At 44.2% G+C, this 20,206-nt stretch overlaps 1 protein-coding gene across 2 annotated transcripts; it reads left to right on the plus strand.

Moving 5' to 3' along the window:
- The first annotated feature begins 399 nt into the window (after positions 1–399).
- kcnj6 (potassium inwardly rectifying channel subfamily J member 6) lies at positions 400–20,014 on the plus strand. Of its 2 annotated transcripts, none has more exons than XM_039670312.2 (3): positions 400–587; positions 10,072–10,981; positions 19,516–20,014. In XM_039670312.2, the coding sequence occupies exons 2-3, from the start codon at positions 10,096–10,098 to the stop codon at positions 19,803–19,805; spliced, it is 1,176 nt and encodes a 391-aa protein (XP_039526246.1). In that variant the 5' UTR covers positions 400–587; positions 10,072–10,095; the 3' UTR covers positions 19,806–20,014. The 2 variants fall into 2 exon arrangements, with proteins under 2 accessions (XP_039526246.1, XP_088982474.1); XM_089126348.1 differs by lacking the exon at positions 400–587 and adding an exon at positions 873–978.
- Positions 20,015–20,206: the final 192 nt, after the last annotated feature.

Raw genomic sequence — 20,206 nt, forward strand, 5'->3', positions numbered from 1 at the left:
CCGCACGGCGTCACACCGTGATCTGTTATCTAGCCTATTATTCTAAGTTAGCTATGTATTTCAGAAATGTAGCTAGGCCTACGTACAAAATCATCATTAGCGAGAAAGACAACGTAATAATTTAATGCAGAAATAATGAGCTCATTATAGTAATGAATACTTGTTTTTTTTTTACAAATTAAATGATTATGACATTTAAACATGTAGCATTGATGCATTCGGAGTTTGCGTCACGACGAGCAATGCGCTTTTCGCATTCTGCGCTTATAGTTGCTCTCGATGTGATTATACTCGCGTTTGAAGAATCCCGCGGTTATGAAGCTCAATAAACAGCAGAGATGCGAACTCGTGAGATGAATCTTCCGCCCCCTCCCCTCTCTCTCTCTCTCTCTCTCTCTCTCTCTCTCCCCCTCCTCTCTCTCAGTCCGTCTCTGGCTCATTAGAGATCATGTCAGGATGGGAGGATGAAGATGATGATGGCTCTTCGGGTTTCTCTCAGCGTCGCTTCTTCATCATCATCATCATCATCAACAACATCACTGAAGACTGAAAGAGGATGAAGAAGGAATGAATGAACGCGTTGTCTGGTATGTGTCGTATTTACTCTTCCATAGCTGTAATCGCAGTTTCTCGTGTGTGTGTGTGTGTGTGTGTGTGTGTGTGTGTGTGTGTGTGTGTGTGTGTGTGTGTGAGAGAGAGAACTGAAGGAGGGTTGCGTAAGCGCTGAACGACGCCTGCGAGAGCGTTTAGTAATCTAAGAATCTTCTTCTTCATCATCGTCTTCCTCGCGGAGGAGCAACAGTGGCTCGCGGCACGACACGCGCGCTTCTGTGGATCTGCGCGCTCATCTCCTGCTCGTCTTTGTTCTTCATCATCTGGTTCGGTTTGAGTGGGTTCTGGTGCCTCTCACATCACCGTCTCCATGGATACCCGCTCGTTCAGAAGCGCGCGCGTGAAACCTAAAAATCCCGGCGCGAGGTGCGATCTCTCTCTCTCTCTCTCTCTCTCTCTCTCTCTCTCTCTCTCTCTCTCTCTCTCTCTCTCTCTCTCTCTCTCTCTCTCTCTCTCTCTCTCTCTCTCTCTCTCTCTAAATATCGTCTCTTTGGGCTTCAGTTGTGTGTCAGATGGTGTATTTCCAGACGCCAGCTTCATAAGGCTCTGCGTGTTCTGTTTGTGTTGCATAACAGTCATGCAACTTTTCATGCACATGAAACTTTAGCGCGCGCTGCTTTACTGCTCGTGCTCGTGCTGATGGTGTGTTCTGTTCCAGCACCGCGGAGAGCTCCGCCTGAAGGCCTCGTGCAGTGACGGACAGGGAACGCGTTTATTCCATTCAATGTAAACGCGCTTGACGCGCCGTTCTAAATACGCGATGCTCTTAAAATAAGTTCAACTTTTTAACATCGAGTCTCTAGATCTTGAACCTGACCTAAAGAAAGAGTGTTTTCTCAGCTCAGCTTCTGACTGAAAGCTGGTTTAATGACATGCAGAAGCTCTAATGAAATGATGCAGTTCTTCTCCTGGTTGTTGTGACCACAGACCGTACATTATCTCCACAAATCGAATTATTCCATGCAGTCCCTGAACATGCCACGGGATTTGATTGTGACGCCTACGCAAGCCTGTCTCTTGACCTGCAGTGTGTGCTCAGCTCTCCAGTGTTAGCGCCAGCGATTGGGTTCTAGAAGCTCGGAGAGCGATCCAGAGCACCAGCCCTTCTCTTGGCACATCGAGCATCTGCCACTGTGAGCGGCTGAGGGATTGAGATGTGTGTTGCCATGGCGATGGCTGCCTGGCTCATGTTTCCCAGTGAAAGAGGAACATTTCCCCTCCCCGTCAAACACGGGAGACCTGGTCAAACTGTTCCGGTTCTGTGCAGAACATGCTGAGCGTTAGAGGATCTGTTTCTGCTCAGTACACCTGTGTGTAGAACCAGCGAGGAGCAAAGAGTGTTTGTGACACACATTTGTACGAGGGGATGAGCAGCCAAAACAGAAGGCCATATTTTCTCCTCCGATCTGGAACTGTTTTATGTTTGTTGGGTCTGATTGTGAAGTGTGTGTGTGTGTGTGTGTGTGACTTGTGCCTCGACCGTCCTCGTGATCATGACAATGCTGATTGATCCAAAGTCTGATATCACAACTACAGTCAAATTATATCGCGCTACACGTTATTACGAAATTTGATGATGATCAGGATAGTGTTTTACACATGCTGGGTCAGTTTTGAACTTTAATACAAATACACTCACACACACACACACACACTCACACACATTTGCACTTTGCTCTTTGTTGAGGATCAGTGCAGGTCCAACATCTGGTCTGGATACGGCCCAGATCCGGCTGATTACGGTAAACCTCTGAATGAGGATGAAACTTAGAGACTAGCATTAGCGTAGATGTCATTCTTCTGATGATGTAACGAGAACATCAGGAACCCTGGGTTCTCCAGTCTGTCACGGATGGAGTTCTGGATCCTTCACTGTCGCCTTGGCTTTTGTCTTGCTTAGTTCGGGACATTTAATATACAATATTATTGATGTCCTGCATTGTCAGGATTATATAAGAACTGAACTGAGCTGGACGATGACATCATGGTTTAACTCCAGAGCGGATATATATATATATTAACTAAATTAATAACTTTTTAACGACGGAAATGATCATCACTGATCTGACTTGAGCTGGACTGTGACGCTTTTCTGATTTTCTTCTGGAAACAAACTCTGTTTGTTGCATTATGTGAGTGTGTGTGTGTGTGTGTGTGTGTAGCATGTACAGAGTGAACAGCAGCGGTCCTAGTACTGAGCCTTGTGGTACGCCATACTGAACTTGTGATGGATAAGACATCTCTTCATTTACTGCTACGAACTGATAACGGTCAGATAAGAGTGATTTAAACCATGCTAATGCGGTTCCACTAATGCCAACATTAGTTTTTGATACCATTGTGGTCAGTAGTGTCAAACGCAGCACTGAGATCGAGTAACACTAATAGAGAGAAACAACTACGAACAGATGATAAGAGCAGATCATTTGTAACTCTAATGTCATCTTAATGCTCTAAAAAATATTGTTTAAGATATAGATGTGAATTAGGTCTACTCTATATGTAGTGATTTGACACTTTAAGATTGAACTGGACTTTAAGAAGTCTAAAGTGATCATATTAAGCATTATGATTTATTCACGCTTGTGATGTGAACATGTCTATTTTTCATTCGCCTCTCGTAAATCTTGCTGTGAGTTTGTGTGTTTATCGGACACCCTCCGTGAGATCTCCAGCTGCTTCTGCAACACGAGCCAAGCGAGACTGAAGAAATATGAAATATTGATGATGGCCAGTGAGCGACTGAGAGTGAGCGAGCTGTTTATCAATGCCAGAAATAGACTTAACATTCAGAGAATCAGAGGTTCAGCTCTCGTCTCACTAACTCGTGTTCTCGATGGTTTTTGTGCTGAGTCAGGCATTACCCAGCATCCCTCAGCGCTGAGGGCCAGGTGAGCTCTGCTGTGTGTGTGTGTGTGTGTGTTCAGGTGTGGGTGTGTGTGTTTGCACAGTGATTACGGCCGGCGTTCGACAAACACCTCTGAGAGAAGAGAGCGCGTTCAGTTCTTCTGTCCAGTGACATCATTACTCTGTCGTTCTTCATCAGCAGGTCTCAGACGGTCTTTGATATATGTATGTATTATTCCAATGAAAGTAATATTAATAATTAATAAATAATTAATAAATAATTATTATTTTGGGAAAGTTCATAATCTCATTACATTGGAGCGGCAGTGGCTCAGTGGTTCATGTGGGTTGGTGGTTCAATCCTCGGTTCCACCTGACCAAGTGTCGAGGTGTCCATGAGCAAGACCCCTAACCCCAGCTGTGTGTGTGTGTGTGTGTGTGTGTGTGTTCCCGACGAGCTGGACGTGGCCTTGTATGGCTGACACCGCCGTCGGTGTGTGAATGGGTGAATGTGAGGTGTGTGTAAAGCACTTTGATGGCCATTAGGTCTATGAAGGCGCTATATAAATGCAGTCTATTTGCCATTACACAAGAAGAAATGTTCAGGATCCTCCCCAAAATGTATTCGTTTAGAAGATTATTGCACCAGTCTGGAGAACATCAATAAAAAAAGCAAGAAAAGCTTGTCATATCTTTAATGAATATACAGTTTTTGATGAATTAATCAATTAGTACACCCCGGGAAGGTGTTTTTTTTTATTTGGATGTATTAAGATGTAAATTATACTATATTGTATAGTACTAAAGTTCGTTGGAAAATAAAAAAAAAGGTCTCAGCCTGTTCTGCTGACTGAGAGGTCAGAGGTCAGGCCTTTTATGCTGACTGAGAGGTCAGAGATCAGCCTGCTCCGCTTATTCAGAGATCAGCCTACTCCGCTGACTGAAAGGTCAGAGGTCGAGAGCCCTTGACTGGAGCTGAGTGTTGCTGTGGATGTAAGAGCAGGACTGAAGGAACATGTGATGCTGGTAAAGGTCAGGTGGTAAAGGTCAGGTGGTAAAGCTGGTGCTGGTAAAGGTCAGCAGGTGCTGGTAAAAGTCAGGTGGTAAAGGTCAGTTGGTAAAGGTCAGGTGCTTGGAAAAGGTCAGGTGGTAAAGGTCAGGTGCTGGTAAAGGTCAGGTGGTAAAGGTCAGGTGCTGGTAAAGGTCAGGTGGTAAAGGTCAGTTGGTAAAGGTCAGGTGGTAAAGGTAAGGTGCTTGGAAAAGGTCAGGTGGTAAAGCAGGTGCTGGTAAAGGTCAGGTGGTAAAGGTCAGCAGGTAAAGGTCAGGTGTTAAAAGTCAGGTGCTTGGAAGTTAACTGCGCAGTTAGCCGCAGTTAACTGGGTTAACTGGTATTGAGTTAGGGTTAGGGTTAACTGGGTTAACTGGTATTGAGTTAGGGTTAGGGTTAACTGGGTTAACTGGTATTGAGTTAGGGTTAGGGTTAACTGGGTTAACTGGTATTGAGTTAGGGTTAGGGTTAACTGGTATTGAGTTTACTTGCTGCTTTCCCTGTTTGTAGTGGAGTGTTCTCTTGTTTTGGTAAATGTATTTCTTTTATTGATTATTGTTGACTGTTCAGCGGCCGACAGTAATACCCAGTGATGCAAACAACTCTCAAATTTCAACATTTTGAATTGAAAATATGCCATTATTTACATGATTGATGTTTTGCATGATGGAATGTGATGAGAAGAAATGTTTCGTGTTTTTGACCCATTTTTCTGACGTTCAGTTACTGGTTTTGAAGTCAGGGCTACACGAAACATTACACTCCTTTTTTCATTCTTTTCTTTATTGAACGATTGAACTGAAACTACCTAAACAAGAAGTCTGTCACTGCTTCTGGAAAACGGTCACCGATGCTGTAGAGATCGGCAGTGCTGGTAGATGTATATTGTATTATTGTTTTATTATTGCGCTGCGTCAGTTTAAAGCACATGTGCGGCTCTCCGTCAGTGTTTACCCGAGACTCTCTCTCTGTCAGGACGAGCCCAACGCATTCACATGACTTTAGAACATTTACAGAGAGTGATACGACTGAGCTGAGGAAAACACACACACACACACACACACACATCAGAGACGGAAACATGTCATGATCACACACACACACACACACACAACAGACTGCAACATGACATCATGACTTTTGCGTAAATATACACGCTTCGAGTCAAGTGGCGTGTTATCTCTACGCATTTTGAGCTATCCGTGTGTATCCGCGTGACACGCGGAATCACTCGGACGTTAATGGCGTAGACATAAAAAATGTCCGAGTGAAACGAATCTGGGGAGCGATATTTTCTTTTCTAGGATGGTGAGGGAACAGTCATAAATGCCATTAACCCCAGTGACGGTTCGGTTTAGGGACGGGGTTGAGGTAAGTCATATATTTAATAACGTTAAGTCAACGGCGTTCATAAACACACTGAAAGGCGATTATGCGTCTTGATAGCACGCCAAAAATGGAAATACGAATTGGCGTGTCATACACACGCTACTTGTGATCAGTCTGCACCAGAGATGGAAACATGTCATGATCACACACACACACACACACACATCAGAGACGGAAACATGTCTGTGTGTGTGATCATGACCTGTTTCTGTCTCTGATGTGTGTGTGTGATCATGTCGACTGAGATCAGAGGGTGATTTTTCTCTGAAGCTACTTTTGGACTCGGTCGATCTGTTCCTCACACACGTGTTGATCCTCTCCAGCTCTCAGGAGGAACACGGACATGTTTAAACCACATCTGAGTCTCAGAGGACCGTCAGAACTACAGCTGCTCTCGCCCCTGAACATCTGTCTCTCTCTCAGCCTGTCTGTCTGTCTCTCTCTCAGCCTGTCTGTCTGTCTGTCTGTCTGTATATCTCTCAACCTGTCTGTCTGTCTGTCTGTCTCTCAGCCTGTCTGTCTGTCTCTCTCTCAGCCTGTCTGTCTGTCTCTCTCTCAGCCTGTCTGTCTGTCTGTCTGTCTGTCTCTCTCTCAGCCTGTCTGTCTGTCTCTCTCTCAGCCTCTCTGTCTGTCTGTCTGTATATCTCTCAACCTGTCTGTCTGTCTGTCTCTCAGCCTGTCTGTCTGTCTGTCTGTCTCTCTCTCAGCCTGTCTGTCTGTCTCTCTCTCAGCCTCTCTGTCTGTCTGTCTGTATATCTCTCAGCCTGTCTGTCTGTCTGTCTCTCAGCCTGTCTGTCTGTCTGTCTGTATATCTCTCAACCTGTCTGTCTGTCTGTCTGTCTGTATATCTCTCAACCTGTCTGTCTGTCTGTCTGTCTGTATATCTCTCAACCTGTCTGTCTGTCTGTCTGTCTCTCAGCCTGTCTGTCTGTCTGTCTGTCTGTCTGTATATCTCTCAACCTGTCTGTCTCTCAGCCTGTCTGTCTGTCTGTCTGTCTGTCTGTCTGTATATCTCTCAACCTGTCTGTCTCTTAGCCTGTCTGTCTGTCTGTCTGTCTCTCAGCCTCTCTGTCTGTCTGTCTGTATATCTCTCAACCTGTCTGTCTGTCTGTCTCTCAGCCTGTCTGTCTGTCTGTCTGCCTGTCTATGGTAATGTGCTGATTGTCTCTCTGCATCAGTCTTTGTCTCCTCGACGCTTCATGAATATGAGTGTCTCTCAGTTTTTGTTCAGTGTTATTTATATTGTGTCCATTTGTCCGTCCGTGACACAAAGCATGCGGTTTATTCTCTGAATAAATATGAGTGGATCTGAATGAGGCGTTAAAGCACGTGTGTGTGTGTGTGTGTGTGTGTGTGCTGTTAATCTCCTCTCCTTGTAGGTTGTAAAGCAGGTTGTCCAGCTTGCTAATGGATCGATCACTGCTGAGAGAGAGAGAGATAAAGGTAGAGCGAGAGAGAGAGAGAGAGAGGGGACAGACAGACTACGAGAGTCAGCCAGTGGACAAAACTACAGTCAGAATGTTGGTTCAAAACTGTTTTTTTTTATTTTTTTTTTATTTTGATGTATAAATGGACAGGGGTTGGACAAAAAAACTGAAACACCTGGTTTTACTACACAATAATTTGTTAGAATGGTGAGGGCCTCATTTTGCATCCAAATCCAGCACCAATTGACAGATAGAAGTCCTTCACAGTGACCAGAGGGATTATGAGCCGTTCCTCTTCCAGAACAGTGTCCAGGTCACTATATGATACTGGTGGACTCGCTCCTCCAAAACACCTCAATAATATTCAGATCTGGTGACTGTCAGACCATGGGAGATGTTCAACGTCACTTTCATCTTCATCAAACCCTTCTGTCACAAGTCTTGCTGTGCATGATCATGCTGATACACGGTTTGAGCATCAGGTGCTCATGATCCTCCAGAAGGGTTTGGTAGTCCTCGGCAGTGTCGTGTCCATCAAACCCAATCAGGATTGTCATGATATTGGAGCTCAAACCATCACTGATCCACCCGTGCTTCACTCTGAAGATTGGCCGCCAGGCATATAGATGTGAAACCTCCAACATTGGCCAGTGTTTCAGTTTCATTGTCCAACCCCTGTATTTCATGCATTTGTTTACTGATTCATTTATTGATTATTTGTTCATTACCTATGTAATGGCCAATGCTTTGGCAATACTGTATAAGTCATGCCAATAAAGCTCATTTGAATTTGAATTTAAATTTGAGAGGGAGAGAGAGAGAGAGGGGTAGAGCGAGATAGAGGGAGAGGTAGAGAGAGAGAGATAGAGAGGGAGAGAGATAGAGAGATGCACAGATGGGCTTGTGTTATCAGGTTGATATAATCGTGTCATGGTTGTGTTCTGTGTGTTCTGTGTGTTCTGACACACACCTGTCCGTCTGCGACTCCTTTCATCCTGAGCCGTAACGTGTCTGCTGTTCTCTCGCAGTGACAGTCAGATCAGACGAGAGTGATATGCACACACTCACTCACACACACACACACACACACACACACACACTGGTCGTCTCTCCGGATTCTCCTTTCTTCAACATTTCCAAACTATATACATTCTTACGGTCGAAGGTTATGGCTGAATGAGATCATCATAATCATGAGTTATTAATGATCATATCCTCATGTTAAAGGGTTTCCAGAGGCGATAGAGCCACACTCGGTCTGGAAGTTAATCCCGTTCATTTCTCCAGGGGAGGTTTAGTTATCCTGTCGAGCACAGCTCCACTGTGAGCTAGCTTCTACATTACCGAAAAACTACATTACCCATAATTCTGCAGAGAATCTCCACCAATCCGAGAACCACAAGCAAATTGTGCCGAAAGAACCGCCCGGTCCTGCGAAACACTACTTCTCAGTAGATGAGCTGTGTTGAATCTGTTTCATCATAAAGTGAAAATAAAATCATAAGTCATATAGAATTACGGCTAAGGGTCAAAGGTCATTGTCTATGCTGGTTTGAATGTATCGTCACACCCAGAGTCCAGTTCAGTTCATCGGTCGTCAGTGAACACAGGTGTGTGTGCGTGTGTGTGCGTGCATGTTTGTGTGCGTGTGTGTGTGTGCATTGTCAGTTGAATCCCCTGTCTGTTTGTAATCTGTTGCTGTCAGTAATTGCTCTTCCGAGTGTGAAAAGAAGACACTCATTAGCGGACGGTTCTGCACCAGTGCACTCTCTCGTCTCTGCCGCTTTATTGTGACCAAAACACACTCTTTTAAACTGATATGATGCTCAAATGCAATAAAGATGTCATGGACATCACGGTTTTCTCCAGAGCGGATATATATATATATAAATGAACTAAATTAATAACTTTTTTGCAACAGAAATGAGCATCACTGAACTGACTTGAGCTGGACTGACGCTCTTCTCTTCTGGAAACACTCGGTTGCGTGACGTTCCTGTCGTCTCTGTAAAGCTGCACAAATACATATGGGATTTTTATTATTGGATTGTTCTGTATTTTTAACTTGAGTATACAGGTTAGTCTTAGGACTATGTGTCTTTGAAACATGTATTACTTACTATATAGATTCTAATTTGGTATTTGTAGCTGATTTATTTATTATTAAAATTGGTGTTTGTATTTATAATCCATTTATTCACTTTATGAGCATAGACCTGAAAATTAAATTTCCAACCTAAACTGTGGTAAATCTTGAATGCTTTAGAGCGACAGACTGAAGTTTGATCTCTTTTCAAAGACGACACTCAGCAGATTAATGCTAAAGTTTTAAAAAGCGAACGTAAAAAAAAGTTATGAAAAATGTCCAAAAATACTACTTATTATATGAAATCTATATCGTCAAAAACACGTTTTACTCTAAAACTGCAAGAAAATCAAAGCCATAAATCAGTGTGTGTTCGGCATGTGAGCGTTCAGTGAGAGTGTGTTCAGCTGCAGTTCCGAACGCTTCCACTAGAGGAAACTCAATCATTTCCACTGACCGCGAGGAGCACAAGAGTGACTGCTGCTTTCAGGACCATTAAACCTGTTCAGATCATGGCCATGATTTTTTTGCTCAAGTGCCAAAACCTCTTCCATGTTTCGTGCCATTCTGAAGAAAAAAAATCTAAAATGACTGCTGACATGCTGACGAAGACTGTGGTGAACTAATCCCATCTCTCTCTCTCTCTCTCTCTGTCTCTCCAGGCTCAGAATCTTCCATTAGTCCCGATGGAGCCGGATGTGGAGAGCACCGTGACGGTCCGACAGCACAAGCGGCCCAAGCGGGGCGAGCCCAAGCCGGAGCGGGACCGGGAGCGAGCCGAGGCCCAGCGCTACGTGCGCAAGGACGGCAAATGCAACGTGCACCACGGGAACGTGCGCGAGACCTACCGCTACCTGACGGACATCTTCACCACGCTAGTGGACCTCAAGTGGAGGTTCAACCTGTTCATCTTCGTGCTGGTGTACACCGTGACCTGGCTGTTCTTCGGCTTCATGTGGTGGCTAATCGCCTACATACGCGGAGACCTGGAGCACATCGGGGACAACCAGTGGACGCCGTGCGTTAACAACCTCAACGGCTTCGTGTCGGCGTTCCTGTTCTCCATCGAGACGGAGACCACCATCGGCTACGGCTACCGTGTGATCACCGATCAGTGTCCCGAGGGGATCTTGCTCCTGCTGGTGCAGTCGGTGCTCGGCTCCATCGTCAACGCCTTCATGGTGGGCTGCATGTTCGTGAAGATCTCGCAGCCGAAGAAGCGCGCCGAGACGCTAGTGTTCTCCACGCACGCCGTGATCTCCATCCGCGATGGCCGGCTCTGCCTGATGTTCCGCGTCGGAGACCTGCGAAACTCGCACATCGTGGAGGCGTCCATCCGAGCCAAGCTCATCAAGTCCAAGCAGACCAAAGAGGGCGAGTTCATCCCTCTCAACCAGACGGACATGAACGTGGGCTACGACACGGGAGACGACCGGCTGTTCCTGGTCTCCCCGCTCATCATCTGCCACGAGATCAACCAGCACAGCCCGTTCTGGGACATCTCCAAACAGCACCTGGCCCACGAGGAGCTGGAGATCGTGGTGATCCTGGAGGGCATGGTGGAGGCCACAGGTATGCACTGTATCAAAACATGTGCGTAGTGTGTGTGTGTGACGTCACCCGTAGTGTTTCTGAAGAGCCTTCCTGAAGCCCAAAGTGGGCGGAGCCGGTCGTCACCATCTTGGCGTCACTCCCGGATGAGCGAACATGTGCAACGAGGCGTATTAGCTGAGGTGGCGTGACGCTAACGCTAGCAGACAAAAGGCTAGTTGTAACTTCAGCGGCAATCCACCTGTCACGCCCTTAATTGTCCACTTTAAGGCTTGATATAATTTAAATAGATGAGTTATAAAAAAAGTCAGCCCCTCACAGTCGTCATGAAGGGCGATATAGACCAAAAACACTTTTTGCCCCAGACTGTGAACATGTTTATTCTGCTGTAAAGTTGGGCGCGGCTCTATGGCAGTGAGTCTCCTCTGCAGCGTCTCTAGTGGCCAGTAGAGGAACTGCAGGTTAACTCACTTCTGCTTGGCGCTTTCGTCCAGTCGATCGTTTCGTGCATCCGCTGAGAGTCGAACTGTGGCGTAGCTCGAGACGTGCTCGAAACAGATCCTGCAAACCGCTCTGTCTGTATTTGCATACGTGGCCGAACCAAACAGATCACATTAATTTCGTTCTGTGGTATTTGAATTAACCCAGCAAGCGATATCCGTCATTTCACCGCCTCGGTTAACTATAGACCCCATGTACTGTAGTCCGGCCGGGTAACACACTTCCAGATAAAATAACTGGCGAAATGTGTGTGATTCCATCATGTAAGCAAAGTCAACAGTGATTACAAGGTGTTGGGGTTCATTTCTCTGACATGTTGTGTGCGTAGCCTGTGCGCGGGCGACGGTTAGTCCTCTATTGAATGTTCACGGACAGCCCTTGTGTTAGCCCAGACGGTTTTAGACTTCTTTTAAACACAGAATTGCTTGCTGGGAGGTTGCAGTGTAATCTCCACTGAAACAGGAAGCTAAGCTAAGCTCTTTTCCAGTAGCCAATAGCGTTGAGTTTACCTCACAGACTGACAATGGAAGCGAATCTGATACGCTGGACTCAATAGTGGAGGAATACATTCATTTCATTCTTAACCAGCGGGATAAAACTGGAGCGTTTGAGCAAACGAACTCACATCTCCTACACATATCACTCGGTTCGGACAGCTGGGGTTCATAGCAGAGGGGGCGGAGCTTCAGATTCTAGACAGTATGTGATTGGACAGAAGATGTGATGAGAAGCAGTGATGTCATAAAAATCCCTGATCCATTTTAGCGGAAGTGAGAGATTGCACGTTTAAATGCTTATTTCGGTAACACTTTACAATACGGGTGCACTAATGTGCATTAATTCATCCTTAACTAATGCACAGATAATCATGAGTTAATGTATAACTCATAAAGAACTAAAGCATTAATTGATGATTACTGCATCAGCAACTAATAAAGAGTCAATATGATTAATAGATTAAGTAATACATGAATCGCTATTAATTCAATGTGTCATTGTGTATTAATTCCTTAATAACATATTTTCTTAACTAATAGTGTCAATTAATGTGTTAATTACCACAATTAGTCAAAGCTATGCACTTCAACTTCCAGTTGTCTGCTTTAATTAATCATTAGCTAATGATTTGCAAAGGTATCATTATATTATGACTTTACTTGTTGGGGCACATCATTATTAACTAGTCATTTAGTGATTGTAGTAATTTGCACATGAATTTGCACTAACAATGAAGTAATTAATCATGTATTAATGCATATTAGTATACCTGTCATATTATCTGGAAGTTGAAATACAAGGCTTTGGCTCATTCTGGTAATTCTGGTAGTTAAAAAAATGAGTTATTATGGAATTAATCCACAATTACATATTTAATTAATAACAATTCATGTATGAACTAATACATTAACCTTACAGGCTCTTAATTAGTTCCTAATGTGGTAATCATTAATGAATAGCTTAAATAATCTTTAGTTACACTTTAATTCAGTATTATCTGTATATTAGTTAAGCATGAATTAATGCTTATTAGTGCACACGTATTGTAAAGTGTTACCCTTATTTCTCCTAAATGTGAATTTTGTCGTTGTTTTGGACACACCAACTTATTCATAACCTGAAGGCAAACATATTCATACTAAAACCTTAAAAACGTACATTTTGATTTCAGGGGGCCTATTTTAGCGAGGAATCAGTGGTTTGAACTGGCATGTATTCAGAGGAAGCTTTCTGTCTCTGGTCGTCACAATAACACACACACACACACACACCTCTGTCATAAAGCTGGAAGAACACACCGCTCGGGTCCTTCACACGGATGGTCTTAAAGGGACAGTTACATTTATGCATGAACATTCTGGCATCATTTACTCGCCCACATGTCCTTCCAGATTTTCCTATATTTTTAATAATCTCCCATCATTTTTTTAAGCATCTGCTAAAGTGAGTAAATGGGGAATGGATTTCTATCCCAGAATGATCCCTTTAACAGCGTCAGCCTGAGAAACATGGGCTCACAATATAAATATAGTACAAGATCGATGCACAGCGGCTTATAAACACTCCGAGTACTGGGAAATATCCCACAGATATCCACCACTGGAAACACCATATCAGTGTGACCTTGTGTGTGTGTGTGTGTGTGTGGATCATTGGAGACTTGACAATTATTTCATGAGCTCTTTTCTAGTGTTGGGTGTAACTAAATTACTTTTCCATTGAAAATGTAAAGTAAGGGATTACTCTTAATTTATCTGTAATTTAATTACAGTTACTTCTGATGTAATTGAGGCAAATACTGTATAGATCAATCCGATCTCACAGCGATCCGTATGCATTTTATGAGGTGTCTAAATCGTACGACCGCACTCGTACAAATTCATATGAATTATTGTAAAATATGTATGAAAAAAGTGTGAAATGTCACGAGATCAGACATAAAACAATAGTGGGTTTAACATCAAAATGTATTGTCTGATGTTAAAAACTATGTTTTAATAATGTAACCTTCTCCACCTTGGTCAGTTTAAGGATAATTCATGCAGTTTTATTGTATTTATTTGAAAGAATTAATTATTCAGCAGGTTGAGATTGATATGGGATTTTGAAAGTAATTAGTAATTAAAAGTAATCAAATACTTTTTAAAGAGAGTATTTAGTACAGTAATCTAATTACACTGTTGAAGAAGTAATTAGTAACTAGTAATTAACTACTTTTTTAGAGTAACTTACCCAACACTGCTCTTTTCCCACTTACATGATCCTGGATTCAGGAAGACAAAGTTTCCTTGAAGGTTCAGCAAAACAAGAGACAGATCCGTCGCTTCAGGCACACACACACACACACACACACACACAGGTGCTGCTGGAATGTGTGTTATTTTGTGTGTGTTGTTGCAGTGAGCTCAGTCCTGCTGTGTGTCGGATGTGGAGGACTGTTCCCTGGCTGTTGTTGGATGTATTCGATTAGACACACACACACACACACACACACACACACACCGGGCAGAACACAGTTTATTAGAGCGATTGAATCACTCGTGTGTTTCTGCAGGTCGACACGTCATCGCTGTCATGTTGCATCAACATTAAACTCAGCATGAAAGAGAAGCAGCGCTGGTCTTCTCTCCTCCAGTGTGTCGTATATCGAGAGAAACAGGAACACATGTGGGCGGGGCTTGACTGTGTCTGTGGGGAGTTGATTGGATGGATGTGATTGGCTGATCTCCTGTGAGTGACAGGTGGCCCCGCCCACATCATCAGAGAAGAGAAGAGATGCTAAAGAGGAACTGATTCTCATTGAAAAGTATGAGCACAGTAATGATGTACACACATAAATCATTATAATGAACACTGTAATATTCCATAAATAAATAAGAATATAATTCAATTCACTTCACAATACGCATCATTTCAGAGAGTGTGTGTTTACAGTGATGTGTAATCAGACCGGAGACAGAGATCTTCGACGCCTGATGCTCTAGTCCAGAGTTATTAATGTTCAGCCCAATCTGAAACATGTTTAACATTTAAAAACATTAAAACGACACAATATTTGGACGATTCCTTTCGTCCAGTCGTAACTCAATAACTGAAGTGAAGTTTCATCCTCTCGTTTCTCCACGAGTCTCTGCTCTTCCCAACAGCGAGTGTGTGATGCTGAGATCCATCTGTTCACACACACACACACACACACACACACACACACGCACACACACACACTCATTAAAGCTGCTGAAATGGAGGATCTTCTACAACTAGGAAAGCAGTGTGTTCGCTCTCTGCAACGGTGCTGCTATTTTGAGGAATGTGAGTGCGGTTGCCATGAAGACGCTGGAGAGCCCACTGACATTATATAAGAGCGTTCTCTAAATCACGGCGCCGCCGCCGGAGGATTACTGTTATTATCATTACTACTGTTATTATGATGCTCAGTCGTCATTATTGATTCTCAGTTCCTTCTGTTACAAATTTGAAACAGTATGAGTAACCAGTGAGGAACAACACACACACACACACACACATCTGGTGCAGACTGATCTCATGAAGTAGCGTGTGTATGACACGCCAATTCGTATTTCCATTTTTGGCGTGCTATCAAGACGCATAATCTCTTTTCAGCGTGTTTATGAACGCCGTTGACTTAACGTTATATAAATATATGACTTCCTCAACCCCGTCCCTAAACCTACCCGTCTCTGGGGTTAATGGCATTTATGACTGTTCCCTCACCATCCTAGGAAAGAAAGAGATCGCTCCCCAGATGTAGATCTACATTTTGCTTCGTTTCGCGCGGACATTTGTACAGACACGCGGAATCACTCGGACGTTAATGGCGTAGACATACACGCATACACGCGGATAGCTCAAAATGCGTGAAGATAACACGCCACTTGACTCGAAAGCGTGTATATTTATGCAGAAGTCATGATGTCATGTTGTCTGGAAGGCGAGTGTGTGGAGTGTGTGGAGTGTGTTCTCCAGGATCGGTGTGGGACTCGCGGCTGGTGTGTAGCGCTTGTGTCGGGCCGCCGCGCTCAGGGCATGACCGGGGAACGGGAAGCATGTGTGTGTGAGTGTGTGTGAGTGTGTGAGCGTGATCACAGCTGACCTATTGCCATGGTGACGAGAGAACAAGTATGAGCATCATCACAAGACACGTGTCGACAGGGACGAGCTCTTATCAGTGTGTGTTCGGCTCGGCGTGCAGCTTCTGCAGCAGCTCTTTGTGTGTGTGTGTGTCTGTCTGTTTGTAATTGTGTGAGCTCATCACAAGGCCGCAGTGAGGGTTTGTGTGTGTGTGTGTGTGTGTGTGTGTGTGAGAGTTGTGGCTGTTGTCTGCTGATAACACTGAACACACACCTGTGACACCAGCGCCGGACGGAGGGATTTGGCTTAAACTTTATCTCACAGCAGAAGAATGAAACTTCTCTAGCGAACTGTGTATCAAACAAACCAGCCGCTCTCGCTGACGGAGTGTGTGTGTGTGTGTGTTCTCGATAATGCACTGAAGGGAATCTATGAAACACGATGTGATGAAGCTCCTGCACTGACTCTGAGACACACGTCATATAAGTGTGTGTGTGTGTGTGTGTGTGTGTGTGTGTGAGCACTCACAGATGTGACACTCGCAGAAACTGAAGACGGTGACCTTTGAACCCTCGACTGGTTTAGTGTTCTAGACATGTGTGTGAAGAGGCTTTCAGCACGGACACACACTGCTGTTCTGTCTGAAGCTTCACGTCACTGATCCAGGCGACAGACTCTTGACACACACACACACACACGCACTCACTCACACACACACACACACACACACACGCACACAGAACAACAGGTTTTGCTGGGAATCTGCTGTAATGTAGAGAACTACTGGGGTTTCATCATGGGATCACTTTATGGGTTTAGATTCATTCATAATTCATTTAAATTTGAGTAATTAAACAGCTTGTAAAAACTAATTTCAGTTGAAAAAACTGAAATAACCCATTAAAGATGAAATATTTTGCAATCAGTCAAGACATTTCTCATATAGATTGTTCTTTAAATCGAGTCCAGAACCCTAGAGACACACTGTCAACCCTGGATTTTCTGGGAATGTTCTTCTGGACAGTATTTTATATTAATGTTGTTTTCATTGTAATATAGTTTCAGTCAGACTGACATGATGCTGAAAGTCGGACCTTGTTTAGATCACTGAATTTAAAGACATAATGTATATGTGTGTGTGCTGCTGTTCATGGCTCTGGCCAGCAGACGGCCTCAGCTGTGTGTGTGTGTGTGTGTGTGTGTGTGTGTGTGCCGTCTCCTGTCTCCAGAACAGAGGAAAGGCTCAGAGCTTCAGTTCACCAGGACTGACGGCATCGCAGTGGTTTCATGTGGAGCTTTAAAGTAGTACTTTCAAATTAAACTGTGCTGATCATTCACTCTCCTCCACGTCCTCCTCAAGATGTTCATGTGTTTCTCTCTGCAGTGGAAAAGAACTTAAGGTTTTTGACATCTGGACCTTCGACCCGTTGGACCCCATTGAAGTCACTATATGGACAAATCCTGGAGTGTGTTCCTCTAAAACCTTCATTTTTTTTCCACTGAAGAAAGAAACACATGAACATCTTGAGGATGTGGAGGAGAGTGAATGATCAGCACATTTTAATTTGAAAGTGCATCTATTCATCATAAAACTGCATCTGTCCATCATAAAAAATATACGGGCACTTAGACAACACACTCGACAAGCTGAGAGGAGGTGGAAAAACACAAATTGCAGTTTTCAGAAGGCCTCTGATGCTAAACATAAGTATCACTCGGATATTATCACTCAACACGTTAATGATCCTAAAGTTTTATTTAAGATAATTAATTCAGTTATTAACCCTACGGCAACTAGGTATCCAGATCCTTCTATCTTGAATTGTGAAAACTTTATATGAAATTTTTAAAGATAATATTGTTGCTATACACTCTCCAATACTGGATGACAGGTGTGTCCGTCCTCTGGCCTGCTGTGCCGTGTGGGAATGGAGTGAAGCGTCCAGCTGATGTACACCGTGTGCTGCTTCATCTGAGAGTGATGTCATATCCCTCGTGTTGTTGAGCAGATCTTCGCCAGTGCTGGACCTCATCACCACGGCCTCAGTCGGGCCCTTGCCCAGCAGAATTTCAAATGTACCTTTTTAGCAAAGGTTTTAGTATTTACACAGCTACAAGCACCTATTACTGCAAATTCGATTAGCGAACCCCTTCAGTCGGGCTTGAGTCCGGCCGCAGCGCTGGTCGAAGTGTTGAATGCCGTTTCTGTTTCGCTGGATAACGGTGAAAGCGTTTGATCTGGTGGATCATGAGATTTGAACTAATCGCTTAGAGCAGTGTGTGGGTCTGAAAGGTGATGTTCTCGAAGGGTTAAATGTTCTCTCGGGGACAGATCCTCCTCTTCAGCGGTGGGGACGAGATCTTCCTCGGGAGTCCCACAAGGCTCAGTCCTTGCTCCCATTCTTTTTCCCCGATGTACTGCCATTGGGGCTGTTTTTCAGAAACATAAAGTGTCTTTTCGCTGTTATGCTGATGATACGCAGATTTACCTGCCCGTGAGACAGTTCAACTCAATTCCACTCGACGCTTTACTAGCATGCTCACACGACGTCAAGGACAAGGATGGCTGCAAATTTCTTGAAGCTTAACGAAAGTAAAACCGAGGTAATTGTGTCTGGCCCTTGAAAACACTTGAATGCAACTTCTTTGAGTGGTTTTATTAAATCTAGTGTGAACAATGTGGGATTCGTTCTGGATAGTGATTTAAAGTTGGACAGGCAAATTAGTTCTGTGGAGATCTTGTTTTCTTAATCTACGTCTGTTAGCTAAGACTAAAGCATTTCTGTCTGGTTCAGATTTTGAGAAAGCAATTGAAAACAAAATGTCTACAGAAAATCCAAATCCAAGATGTCAGTCTACATCCCCGCTAGATCCTTGAGATCAGAAAATAAGACAACATCCCAACACAAAAGTGCCGGAGCCGTTTCTCGTGCTGACTCCCTCAATCTGATCGATCTGCCAAATCCTGAAACACGTTCGAAGCTAAAACAACATCGTGTTATTTCTAATAACGAGAGCTTTCTTAATCGGCTTTATGCACAGCAGCACTACTTCCTGAACTTCAGCCAGATCCTTGTTTCCTGTCTGCCATTATTGGACAAACTTGATTAATCCAGGTGTGCCTGACCTCAGTAGTCACGGCAACAATAATCAAACACACCTGAATTAATCAAGTTTGTCCAATAATGGCAGACAGGAAACAAGGAGCTGGCTGAAGTTCAGGAAGTAGTGCGGCTGGGCATAAAGCCGATTGGGTTACTGTCTATGTGTGTGTGTATGTCTATTTCTGCTGTGGTTTAGCTCGTGATTGTGAAGCACTTTGGGCGACGTGAGTTGTGTTAAACTGTGCTATATAAATAAATAAAACAAAACATAAAAGTGCATCTATCCATGAATATTGGACGAACTGTCCCTTTAAGATCCTCAGATGGTTCCTCACCTGTGTGTGTGTGTGTGTGTTTCCTCAGGAATGACGTGTCAGGCGCGCAGCTCGTACGTGTCGAGTGAGATAAAGTGGGGCTATCGCTTCACGCCGGTCCTGACGCTGGAGGACGGCTTCTACGAGGTGGACTACAACAGTTTCCACGACATCTACGAGACCAGCACTCCCAGCTGCAGCGCGCGCGAGCTAGCGGAGATGACCGCGCGCTCCCGCCTGCCGCTCAGCTGGTCCGTCGCTAGCAAACTGAGCCAGCTCGACGAGCCCAGCGAGAGGAACGGGGACGTGGCCAACATGGAGAACGAGTCGAAAGTGTAGGAGCACACGGGCATCTCTCCTCGCCTCTGAGCGCAGGACGTTTGGCTGAGGTCAGGGGTCAGAGGTCAGCTCAGGAACGCGCCCCGAGGACACGGATCTCGCTCGGGGCGACTGCATGGTTCCCGAAACCTCTTTTTCTTAAAGATATAAGAAATGATATTTTCAGATTTGTAATTCAAAGATTAAAAACCTATATATGTATATGAATATATATAGATTCTAGGGCATTTGTATTTTTTGTATATATCTGTTTTTGGTTTGAGGTGTGCGGTTGTTTGATACGACAGACATATTTATCCACGCATGTTTGAAACGATCCCTGACTCTGATGTACAGAATATATGAACATGAGGAACTGTAGGCTATAATAGCGGAGATCTCGCGCGCGCGTTTGTGTGTGT

The sequence above is a fragment of the Pimephales promelas genome, chromosome 23, assembly GCF_988280905.1.
Source record: "Pimephales promelas chromosome 23, fPimPro1.hap1.1, whole genome shotgun sequence".
Classification (NCBI taxonomy): domain Eukaryota; kingdom Metazoa; phylum Chordata; class Actinopteri; order Cypriniformes; family Leuciscidae; genus Pimephales; species Pimephales promelas.